The 13012-nt window shown below is 38.9% G+C and overlaps 1 protein-coding gene and 1 pseudogene across 3 annotated transcripts in view; both read left to right on the top strand.

Moving 5' to 3' along the window:
• Positions 1-13012, top strand: part of KIAA0319L (KIAA0319 like) — a 93968-nt gene that overhangs the window by 51762 nt on the left and 29194 nt on the right. For all 3 annotated transcript variants that reach the window (XM_025419958.3, XM_049094112.1, XM_049094111.1), the window contains exons 4-6: positions 3646-3892; positions 5899-6000; positions 9597-9694. In XM_025419958.3, the coding sequence (XP_025275743.3) occupies positions 3646-3892; positions 5899-6000; positions 9597-9694 (447 nt within the window). The remainder of the gene's footprint in view (positions 1-3645; positions 3893-5898; positions 6001-9596; positions 9695-13012) is intronic.
• LOC118350685 (ubiquitin-40S ribosomal protein S27a-like) lies at positions 11808-13008 on the top strand (annotated as a pseudogene).

The following is a 13012-nucleotide window of genomic DNA, read 5'->3' on the forward strand; positions in this document are numbered from 1 at the left end:
AACTGTTACAGTCATATTCAGGGATTGGGACTTAGAATGGCAAACTAATCTTGAAAATGAACAACAAAGTTGAAGAACTTAAGCTCTCTAACTTTAAGACTTACTGTAGAGCTGCAGTAATCAAAGCAGTGGTACTGGTGTAAAGATAGATGAAATCAGTGAAACAGAATAGAGTCCAGAAATAGACCCATACAAGTATGGTTAATTAATGTGCCAAGGCAAATTGATGGGGAAAGGATAATCTTTTCAATAAATGAATACTGAAACAATTGGATAGTGATATGAAAAAACAGGAACATTGACCCTTATACTATACAGAAAAATTAGCTTAAAATGGATCATAGACCTAAATTTAAGAGCTAAAATTATAAAACTTGTAAAAGAAAACACAGAAGAGCCTTTTTGTGATCTTGTCACTAAATATGCAAACTAAATAATATCACTAAAAGCATGAATTATAAAAGAAAAAAATGATAAAATTTATAAACTTTTGTTATTTAAAAGATATCACTAAGGAAAATGAAAAGGCAAACTACATACATATTTGCAAATTAAATACCTAACAAATATTTGTGTCTAGAATATGTAGAGAGAGCTCTTGTAACTTAATTAAAAAACTAATAAAGCAGAGGATTTGAACAGATAGTTCACTGAAGAATTTATACAGTAGATATCCAATAGGTGCATGAAAAGATACCATCCCTAATCATTAGGAAAAATGCAAATTAAAGCCACAATAAGATGCCATTACATACTTGGATAATGACTGAACTTAAAAAGACTTTCCAAACCAATTTCTGGCAAGACTGTAGAACAACTGGAATTCTCATACTGGTGGTGGGACTATATAATCGCACAACAGCTTTGGAAAGTAATTTGGCAGTTTTTTTAAAAAGTTAGAGGCATATCTTCCATATGACCAGGTGTTCTACCCATAGGTAGTTACACAAGAGAAATGAAAGGATATGTTTGTATAAAGACTTGTAGAGGAATATTTATATCAGCTCAATTTGTAATAGGCAAAAACTGGAATCAACCCAAATGTCCAGCTGTTGGTGAATGAATAAACAAATTGTGATATACTCATATAACAGAATGGTACTCAGCAATCATGAGGGAACAATTATTGATACAGACAGCAACATGAACAAACAAGATAATATTGCTGAGTGGAAGAAGCCCACAAAAAGAGTACATACAATGTGATTCTGTTTATATAAAACTCTAGAAGATGCAAACTAACCTATAGTGCCTGGAAGCAGAGCAGTGATTGTTTGGGGCTGGGACTTTGGAGAAGGGATTACCAAGGAGGATGAAGAATCTTTGGAAATGATGGATATGTTCATTATCTTGATTGTGGCGATGGTTTCATAGCTATATACGTGTGGTAAAATTTGTCAAATTGCACACTTTAAATATGTTCAGTTTATTGTATGCCAGCTATGCCTTTAATAAAATTGTAAAAAAAGTGGACAAAGATTTGAATAAACTTCATCAAAGAAAATATATGACTGGCTAATATGCACATGAAAAGATACTCAATCTCATTAGTCATCCAAAAAATGCAAATTAAATCACAGGAGATACCATTAGATGATTAAAAAAAAAAAATACGAAGAATGACAAAAAATAAAAAGACCCAAGAATACCAAGTACTGGTGAAGTTATGGAGCAGCTGGAACTCTCATGCATTGCTGGTAGAAAGGCAGGATGGCATTTAGGTAACAGTTCAGTTTCTTATAAAGTTAAACATATACTTACATGTAACCAGCAATAAATACTTTTGAATATTTACCCCAAATAAGTTAATAACGTTTACAAAAGCTTTAGATTTCAGGGATCCCTGGGTGGCGCAGCGGTTTGGCGCCTGCCTTTGGCCCAGGGCGCGATCCTGGGGACCCGGGATCGAGTCCCACGTCGGGCTCCCGGTGCATGGAGCCTGCTTCTCTCTCTGCCTGTGTCTCTGCCTCTCTCTCTCTGTCTGACTATCATGAATAAATAAATAAAAATTTAAAAAACAAAAAACAAAAGCTTTAGATTTCAAACATTTATAGCAGATTTATTTATAGGAGCTGAGAACTGAAAACAACTTCAATATCAATAGATGAATAAACTGTGATCTATCTCTAGCATGGTATACTGCTCAGTAATAACAAGGAATGAACTCAGACACAATAACATGGATGAATCTTAAAACATTAGGTAGAGTGAAAGCAGCCAGAAAAAAAAATAGCATGTATATGATTAATTTTATATGAGATATGAGAAAATTCAAACTAATGGGGACAGAAAACAAATGTGATTGCATGAGCCCGAGGGTGGAGGCAGAAACTTACTGCAAAGGGGAATGAGCCAACTTCTGGGGCCAATCCGAATGGCTTCTCTCTTGATTGTGGTTACTTGGGCATATGCCCTTGTCAAAACTGAAAGACCTATACACTTCAAGTATGTGTGGTTTATTTTGTTTAAATTACACTTCAATTAAGTTGATTAAAAAAAATCTGTACCACCAGCTTTGTAGCCACCCACCGTTTCTCATTTGGGGTGGATGCAGTACCCTCCTAAGTGATGGTCCTGCTATATTGTCTTAGTTCTTTAGACTCCTACATCATGCAGCAACCTGAACGGTCCCCTTAGAACAGTATCCTGAGTTTGTCACTTTCCTGTAATACACGTTCCCATAATTGCTCACCATTACCTAGCACCTTAGAGTAGCATAGGTCTTCTTTAGGCTGGCCCTTGACTGTCCAACTCATCCATTACTTCCAGCCTCCCACTTTGCTTTTGACTCTCAGTTCTCAGCACAGGCCATGTTAATCTCATTTCCTGTACTGTAAATACTTACTTTTTTTTTTTAATTTTTATTTATTTATGATAGTCACAGAGAGAGAGAGAGAGAGGCAGAGACACAGGCAGAGGGAGAAGCAGGCTCCATGCACCGGGAGCCCGATGTGGGATTCGATCCCGGGTCTCTGGGATCGTGCCCTGGGCCAAAGGCAGGCGCCAGACCGCTGCGCCACCCAGGGATCCCCTCATTTCCTATACTGTATACTCATCTCTCCCCCCTCAGCCTTTTGTTTAGTAAACAGTGGTTTACCTTTTTAAACTCAGCTTAGAATTCTAGGAAATGCCTTTATTTATTTATTTATTGAAAGCATCCTTCTTCACACTGTCTCCAAGATTGGAATTAAGTACCCTTCAGATGGTGCTTTTTTGGTTCATTGTAACTTTTATAGGTGTTTTTATCCTTGTGGCTTATGTTTTTTGTTCTTTCTCTAACTAGATTGGGCACTCATTGAGTGCAGCTATTATATTTTATTTACATTTTGGATCCACAAGGTCTGATCCATAATAAGTGCTTAATAAGTATTTGTAGGAAGATTGAATATGAATGTTGAGAAAAGTATACATAGAATGATTACTACTACTTTGTTTCAAACAAACCTCTTTGCATAGAGAAAAAGACTGGGAAGATTTATAACAACATTTTAACACCAGTTTGAGTGGTGAGATTAGTTCCTTTAATATTTTTGACAGTTTTGCATTTTTCATAAAAACACAGTGTGTAATTATTTTATGAGAAATAACCTAAAAAATTGGCAGTATAACTTTTGCCTATTCAAATGAATTTTTGCATTTCTTTAGGTTCACAAGGCAGTTATAATTTCCAGTCCCTTAACCACAGTCCTGACTGCGGAGATTCCTGGTTGGTCAAAGAATGAATCAGCCCAACCTGAGACATCAGAGTATCCTGGTACTACACCTAGCACTCAGCAAGTAAAAAGTCTTGAGAAAATCCAGAATGCTACCCTTCTGCCCGTGGCTCCCTCCTACAGTTACACCACCCCTGACCCCCAGGCCTCTTTCCAGACCACCTCAACACCATACCCAGGTGAGGCCCTTTGCTTCTGCCCTTGGAGATAGGATAGAAAAGGAGAGCATTTTATCACAGTGTTCTCCTTAGTGCAAGGAACAGAGAGAGGCATGACTTTTGAGTACTGTAGGTTAGAGAAAAAATAATCCTATCTTTTTTCCTGTAACCACGGGACTTGGGGCTCTCCATTCTTTTCTCAACAGGCCCCAGAATATGGGAATTTATGAGGTTCATTTTCCCAGAGCCAGATTCCACTGTGCCTGGGACTTAAAGGCAGGAGATTCAATTAAGTAAAGTTCGAGGAATGAAACAAACAGAAGCCACAGGGAAAAAAGTTGGATTTTTGTACGTATTTGCCTTCTGAATGGCTGATTGTAGGTCAGATATTTGTCTCTCTGATTTTTGGCATCATCTTTATTTTTAAAGCAGCCCATCCATAGGAAGGAGATTTATAAAGAGTATTGCCTTAACAACAAATCTGTGCTTCATGAGTGCTAGTCTAAGGTATTAGGAGGAAATGGTTAATCAAGGAAACTAACTTGATCTCTATCCCCTGAAAAAGGCAACAGGGTGAAGCAAAGCAAGTGAAAAGGAATTTTTCTGATTTTTGATTTCCTAGGGTTTTCTTTCATGGTAGTATAACATGAAATTTTGGGGTTTCAATCCTGAGGCACTAAAGTAATTTTTGTGTTCAGGCTGAATGCCTATAATTTTTGGTGTAATTGTGAAGGGTTTGAGTAACACTCTATTTTTGTCCATTATACTCTTTCTGAGTATAGTGATTTATCTTTCCTTTCTTTTTTTTTTTTTTTTAATTGAAAGTCACTTCAGAAAATTCGTATTCAACCTCAGGGTGTCTAAGTGCTGAAGTTTCTTTCCATAAGGAAGATTTCATTTCTTCCTAAGTGTAGTACCAATAGATCTTAAATTTCATGTTTGTCAAGAGGGGCTTATTACCCCCCACTCTTGAAATATGGGCTGACTAGTCATTTGTTTGCTTTAAGCTCCTTAATTCCTGGGTCTCATACCAAATAACGATTTATTGTCAGAGGAATAAGATTTATATAACAGTGGTTCTCAACAACTTGCAAGCATTTTTGGTAGTTACAGTTATGGAGGAGGGATGCTACTGACACCTTGTGGATGGAGGCCTGGGATACGGCCAGCTGTCTTATGTGGTGCACAGGACAGTTTCCCCCACCCCCTACAACAAAGAATTATCTGATCCAAAATGTCAGTAGTGCCAAGGTTGAGAAACCCAGACATGTATGAAATAGCTATTGAATAGTGTGAAGACCATATATAGCTATTAGCTGATGTGGGTATTCCAAAAAAGCTAAAGTCATTCAGGAAGTAGATAAGTTTGAACTGAAATGGTCTGGGAAGATTTCTTGGAGAGGACTGGCTGTGCCAAAACAAAGTACTGATTTAGAATAAAGAAAGCCTACACTCCAGTTGAAGGAAATAGCATTATCAGAGTCCCCAAGAGTAGACCATGTCTTCTGTGGAACACAAGAGGGAAAATGAATATAACTAGAGGCAGAATTGGACAGGAAGGATAAGGTGGTGTGATCAGATGATAATGGTTCTCTAATACCAGCTTAGGGGTTGGCCTTGAACATGGGTGGGAGTGGGGAGTCTTAAGTAGGAGAATAACATGGTGGGGGAAGTATTTTAGAAAAACTAATGGTGGTGAGTGTTAGAATAATACAGTGTCATGATAAACTGAAAATTTAAATAACAAAGAAGTCAGCAGTATTAGATGCTATGGGAGTAATGGATGTGGGTTGAGAAACAGTTACTGGATTTGCTAAGGAGCAATTTGTGGATGACCTCACAAGATCTTTTTCAGTGGCAAAGTGAAAGCCAAATCAAATTTCAGAGGATTAGAGAATAGATAAATAAGGAGGAAATAAAGGCAGTAGCTGAATATTGTTTGTAAAAGAAATTTTTCCCCAAAAGGAAGAGGAATGAGGTAGTCTGGATCTAATTTCTTATCTCTTGTATATTTTCTTTGTTTCTAGTTATAAAGGAATTGGTGGTATCTGCTGGAAAGAGTGTCCAGATCACCTTGCCTAAGAATGAAGTTCAGTTAAATGCATACGTTCTCCAAGAACCACTTGAAGGTAAAACATCCCCTTACATTTGGATATTGTTTTAATTTATGATATTTACATACCTTAATTCATTTACTAATTGCAACAGCCCCGTGAGAACAGGTTATAGCGTGCACATACAGAAATATTTCCCTGATGGAAGAGCAGTATAATGTTTGAGATCATGGGCTTTGACACCAAAGCCTGGGTTCAAATCCTGGCATAGCTAATCATTAGCTGAATGATTTTAAGCAAATTGTTTTTACATTTCCATTTCTTTTTCAGTAAAATGAGGGTAATAATTTCTACTTCATAAGGTTACTTTAAGGGCAAAATGAAATGATATATAAGAGACCTACTTCAGTGCCTAGGAAATAACTGATACTGGAGGTTGTATTCTACCCCTTTAAGAGAGGAAGAAACCGATACTGAGGCCAGCCTATTTATTTTGTCCAAACAACTAGTATTAGCAGCTATAGAACTCACAGAGGAGTTATTTAAGACTATAGTTAATGTAGATTCGGCATTTAAAAAATAAATAAAAAGGAAGACAGGGCACCTGGGTTACTCAGTTGGTTAAGTGTCTGACTCTTGATATCTGCTGAAGTCGTGATCTCAGGGTTGTGAAATTGAGCCCCTGCATCAAGCTCTGTGCTCAGTGCAGTCTGCTTGTCCCTCTCCCTTCCCCAGCTTGCCCTCTTGTGTGTTGTCTCTCTCTGTCTCTCTTTCAAATAAATAAATAAAATCTCTCTAAAAAAAAAAAAAAGAGGACAAGCCCAATATGATAATAAAATTCAGATTTATGAACTATATAAATTAGGGGACAATACATTCATTATTTAAGCAAACTTTTATGAGTATCCCTTTCACCTTTTTTTTTTTAAGATTTTATTTATTTATTCACAAGAGACACACACACAGAGAGAGAGAGAGAGAGAGAGAGAGAGAGAGAGAGAGGCAGAGACACAGGCAGAGGGAGAAGCAGGCTCCACGCAGGGAGTCCGATGTGGGACTTGATCCCAGGTCTCCATGATCATGACCTAGGCTAAAGGCAGGTGCTCAACTGCTGAGCCACCCAGGCGTCCCTCCCTTTCACCTTTGAAGTACATATTAATATACCAAAATTTAGCATAGAAACACATAAGCACTTAAGATTTTCTATGACAATAATGAAGCATACTTTGATGGAAAATTGTTGCCTTGGGTTTCTGCTACTCTTATTACAGGGTTAGTCAAGTAGAATGCTGTACTCTAGGATTCAGGATGGAGTCCTTCATTTTAGGTACACACCTGTCCTATACATTAGTCCAGCTTTCTAATAGGCCTCATACCAAATAGTGTATTTATGCAAAAGTACTTTTCCAGAACCTAAGCGCCCTCCCTGTTCTATATTTCTGCCCTCAAAAATAAGGTTTCCGGGATCCCTGGGTGGTGCAGCGGTTTAGCGCCTGCCTTTGGCCCAGGGCGCGATCCTGGAGACCCGGGATCGAATCCCACATCGGGCTCCCAGTGCATGGAGCCTGCTTCTCCCTCTGCCTGTGTCTCTCTGCCTCTCGCTCTCTCTGTGACTATCATACATAAATAATAATAAAAAAAATTTAAAAAAAAATAAGGTTTCCTTATCAGTTCATTCTACCTTCCTCCAGACAAACTTTTATTTTTTTAAAGATTTTATTTATTTATTTATTTATTTATTTATTTATTTATTTATTTATTTATTTATGAGAGGTAAGTGCAAGTGAGAGAAAGCACAAGCAGGGGAAAAGGCAGAGGGAGAGGGAGAAGCAGGCTCCCTTCTTGATCCCAGGACCTTGGGATCATGACCTGAGCCAAAGGCAGGTGCTTAACCTGCTGAGCTACCTGAGTGCCCCTACCTTCCTCCAGAGAAGCTTTAGCCTTCTACTCCCCTGGTGGTAAGTTACAGTGAATGAACTTGGTGGCCTCTGAAGATGGAGGTGAGAACTGCTTTGAGCTGCACTTGCCTCCACTGTTTTGTGAAAGGAGCTGGGCTCTGCGTTAGGTTCTTATCTAACCCCTATTTGCATATACAGTCTGTGAGTTGCTGTCACCTTGTAGATCAGTATTCTAAAACACCTGGGTTGATTGTTTTCAACTTTCCTTTCCACGGGTTCAGCATTTATCAGATACATGAGATGGATGGTTTCAAACTTTCAAAGGTTGGGGACAAGTGAACAGGACCAGCTCTGCATACTCTTCCTCCCCGTCATCTCCTGTGGCAGCCCCTGAAGCACTTCTTAGGATCCCTCTAGGGTTCAGAGGCATGGTTTGAAAACCACTGCCGTAAATCATTTAAACCAACATTCTGTCTAGCAGAACCTATCCTCAGTTGTTCCTACCCTTGGGCGAGTTCCTGGCTGTGAGGCATAATTCATCCCCCAAGCTTTTCTGTCCTAGGAATATTGTCCTTCTTGAAATTGCATTGGCAGCCTTAGATATTATAAAATTGTCAGTTCCCAAATTAGTGTGAGTCTGTTTTATGTGTGGAAAAATAATTTCCAACTCTAGCTGGAAGAAAGGTCGTCTCAGCACCAGTCCCACTGCTGCTGCTGCCTTCCTGCTTCTCACCTAACCTGACGTCTACATAATACATTTGTGAGAGCTGCCTGGGGCTGACAGCTGCCCAACACAAAACTAGTATTTGGGGAGGAAGGAAGAGTGATAGATCTTGTATCTCAGGCTTATAAAATGAAATCTGGTCTTCAGATGAAGGCCGTCGTGGAATTTGGGTCTATATGCTAACTTACTTTTGAACTCACGAACTAAGAAAAAGATGACCATTCTGTTACGCTTTTGAGGTTTCTTCTTTTTTCCTTTTATTTTTACTTTTGGATAGTGACATAAACTAAGCCTTCCTACCAAATCTCATCTGTCCCTAGTCAGAAGTGAATTTCATTCCCCCCACCAAATTTAAGACCGCTGTCCCGGGGGTGGGATTCCGTTTAGATAACAGGATCCTGACCTTGCCCTACCCAGTCATAGCATCCGAGCTACAAATGAGGACCATTTAATACTTCATTTGATCTTAATTAATTTCAGTGGGGCCCGTTTTAAATGGGCCATCCCCTGCCATCTTCTGCAGCGTGTTATTTAGCTCAGCAGGAATGAAGTAGCTCTTTTAACTCACCAGGGTGTGATGACCTCAGTGAGACAAGCATTGTTAGCACTCTAAAAAAGCTATTTTTGAACCATGTTATTTAGAAGTCATTGCTGTTCTTTGTTGCAAAAGAACTTTCGCAGGAAAATGGCCCTTGTTCCCAGTGAATTCATCCATAGTGGTTGGTAGGGCATGTATTTTCACTGTGATGCCACACCATGAGCAACGTGGTATTTTGAGGGAGGATTGGTCTCTCTCAAGGGGAGGGCGGGTATGGGAAGGGAGAGAGCACTGCTGGGAGAGAGTGGAGGAAGCCTGACTGTAGCTGAGTCAGCAGATTCCTCCCTTTCTTTCAACAAAACATTCAGTCTCCCTGTAGGCTTTGGGGTGGGATCTTAAAAACTAAGGCCTTGTCAAGATTTAGGAGAGATTTGTTATTGGCAGGATGTGTGGCTGCCCTCTTTGTGTGTAGGTGTGTGTTTTCATGATTTTTGTAACTGCCCTTCTATAGGAGAAACCTACACCTACGACTGGCAGCTGATTACTCATCCTAAAGACTACAGTGGAGAGATGGAAGGGAAACATTTCCAGATCCTCAAACTATCCAAGGTGAATTTGCCTCCTCTTACTTGCAGGGCTGGGTGCTGACCATTTTCTAAAATGTAGAATGTAGAATTTTCTGTTCATACTTAAATCAGGAACAATCTTTCAGAAGTGATTCCTCCAAAAGTCTGGCTGACATCCAGTATTTGTTAGTGTATGATTCTCAAATGTTCATTTATGGTGAGAAGACTGTATAAGCATGGTGGTGATAGCTGAAAATACACACTAAACAGCTTTTAAGGGTAACATAAGGATTTTAGAATTTGGGAGATAAGCTAAGTTTTTTGTGGCCACAAGACTGTAAATTGGCTCAGTCTTTTTTGGGATACAGTGTAGTTATTAAGAACCATAAAAATGTTCAAATTCTTTGGCCAGGCAATCTCATTCATTTGTTCATTCTTTTTTTTCTTTAACAACTATTCATTGTACACTAGTTATGTGTCAGGCAGTGGGGATTTACCAGTGAATTGATCAAAATCTTCACATTCAAGGACAATAGAGTCTCATTGGTGGCAGTTATAACAGGGGATGCACTAGGTCAGTGCAGGGGGTATTGAAGCCCTGGGGAGTTTGATTTCTTTGAGTTTACTTGGGTGGGTCATGACAGGTGACTCACTTTCTGGGTAAAGGGTAGGGTGCTGGTAACCTACACAGGGGAAGCAGTATGTTCACTGGGCCAAATATTAGAGAGAAAATGTGACTAAAAGGGAATTCTGTATGGTTCAGTGTGACTGGACCCTCTGGCATGAGAAGAGCAGTGGTACAAAGTTGGAGAGATGCATGGGTCATATTACAAAGAGCCTTTTGCTAGAGCAAGGACTTTGAATCTTATCCATAGGAATTATGGAACCTTTGAAAGTTTGTTTTTTTTTTGTTTTGTTTTTGTTTTGGAACCTTTGAAAGGTTTTAGACAACAGAAAGACTTATTCAGATTTTCAATTTAGAAAGATCACTCTGACTGCAAATTGAGTGAGGTAAGACTCAAACTAGAGAAATCATTGGAGAATCTGTCAAAAAATGTAAGCGTGAGATAGTAATAACCTGATTTAAAAAACAAAGTAAAACTTAAAAAGACTGCTGTTGAGCTCATAATATGTGCCAGACACAGTGCTAATTGTTTTATGCACTTACTTCATTTTATCTTTGTAATGACCCCAAGATGTGGATACTAATATCTATTTTATAAATGGCAAAACTAAAAATGTGAAAAATAAAGTGGTTTAGCCAAGTTTCACAAAGCTATTAAATGAGAGATTTAATCTGGAACTTTCCATCCCTAAAGCTCTGGCTTTTAACAACTGTGCTGTGATGGTTGAAATCTAAGGTGATAGCATTGTGAATGGAGAGAAGTGAGTGGATGTGAGAAATATTTATGAAGGTCGACTCTAGAAGACCTGGTGATGGATCAGTTGGGTGGCGATGTTGAGGAAGGGAAGTCCAGGATAACTCTGGCCTTTTGGCTTAGGCATCTGGGTAGATATTGGTGCAACAGTGGTGATATTCACTGAAATGAGGAACACAGAAAGAGGAGTAAGTTAGATGAGGTTTGCAAATGATTAAATCATTTTTGGGCAGAGTGAGTTTAAGGTACCTGTGAAACATTTGCGTGGAGGTGTCCAGGAAGTAGCTGGGAGTCAGAGACTAGAGATCAAGACACAAGTTGAGGCTAGAGAGAGAAATTTGCACACTAACCTCAAACAGATGACAGTTGGAGCCATGGCAATTGATGAGATCATCCAGAGTGTGTAGAGTGAAGGAAAAAAAAAACAGGTCACAGTTGGAATCCTGGGGAACACCGTCCTTATAAGTGTGGAAGGAAGAAGAAACTGAAGGAGATGAGGAGTAGGCAGAGAAGTGAAAGCCAAGGAACGAGAGCTTTACAAGAAAACCGTCAGAAACACTAGTCAATTAGCATTTGCTCAAAGAAGAGAATTCAGAAGAAAGGAAAAATCTCATTCATCTGAAAGATATTCATCACAGCATTGGTTATAATAGTAAAAGTCTGGAAACGACCCAAATACCCAACAATGTGGAAAGCTTATGTGATACGATGCATTTACTCATGTACTCTCCTGCAGCCGTGAAAATGACCATCAGAAAGACTATTGTAATGGGGAAGGTGTTCATGGTAAAAGAATAGAAGAAAGAATAATAAAAAGCTTGATGCAGGTTTTTCTTTCCAATCTGCCATCTGTAGTGGAACCACCGCCAAGGATGCAGATTTTCGTGAAAACCCTTACAGGAACGAGCATCACTCTCGAGGTTGAATCCTCGGATACAATAGAAAACCTAAAGGCCAAGATCCGGGATAAGGAAGCAAATCCTCCGATCAACAGAGACAGATCTTCACCAGCAAGCAACTGAAGATGGAATTCAAAAGGAATCCACCCTTCATCTTGTGGTGGTGCTAAGAAGAGGGAAGGAATCTTCCAGCACTCCCAAGAAGCATAAGCACAGAAGAAAAATAAGCTGGTTGTCCTGAAATAAAGGACACTCATAATGTGGATGAGAAAATGGCAAAATCAGTCACTGTCGTTGGGAGTGCCCTTCACATGAATGTGATGCTGGAGTTTTTATGGCTACCCACTTTGACAAGCATTAGTATGGTAAATGTTGTCTGACCTGTTACTTCAACAGACCAGAAGACCAGTAATTGTATATGAGTTGATAAAAGACATGAACTAACAACAACAACAGAAAGCTTGATGCACACCTTGGTTTTAACTGGACCTTGGAAGTCCAGGTCCTTGAGGTGGTGATCTCATCTTACTCCTTTCCCAACCCCAAGCCTAGGATGATGTCCAGTACATAATTGGTTCTCAGTGTTTGCTGAACGAATGAACTATTTAAAAACTACTTTTTGTATGTGGTCAAGGATTGGAAGGAAGTAAGAGAAATATGATTAACTGATGTGCTAGGGTAGTCGGATTGTGGGTGATTTTCTTTCCTTTATATTATGTTTATACAGTTGGTGGAAATCAGAAGGGAAAAATATCTAGATATTTGGGAGCTCTTTGGTATTTTTACAAAATGGTTTTCTTTGTAGAGATGTTTATTTTAATTTCATATCTCTATGAAATAGGATGTTTGGGCCCTTAATGTTCTTTTGAAAAGAAAATGAGAGTACAGAGATATTGAATTCCCTTTTGTTGTTCTAGAGTCAGCTAGTAATAAAATTCACATTAAAAGCTATAGATTTTTAGTTTATAATTCATTGTTTCATTTCCTCAGCTAGTTTACTCTCTCCCTTTTGGAAGCTGTGCAAGAAGAGAATGCAGTCTCAGCATGGAAAGTTCAGATATATGTGTTGTTTTACATAGAATT

Source organism: Canis lupus, chromosome 15 (genome assembly GCF_003254725.2).
Source record: "Canis lupus dingo isolate Sandy chromosome 15, ASM325472v2, whole genome shotgun sequence".
In the NCBI taxonomy this organism is placed as follows: domain Eukaryota; kingdom Metazoa; phylum Chordata; class Mammalia; order Carnivora; family Canidae; genus Canis; species Canis lupus.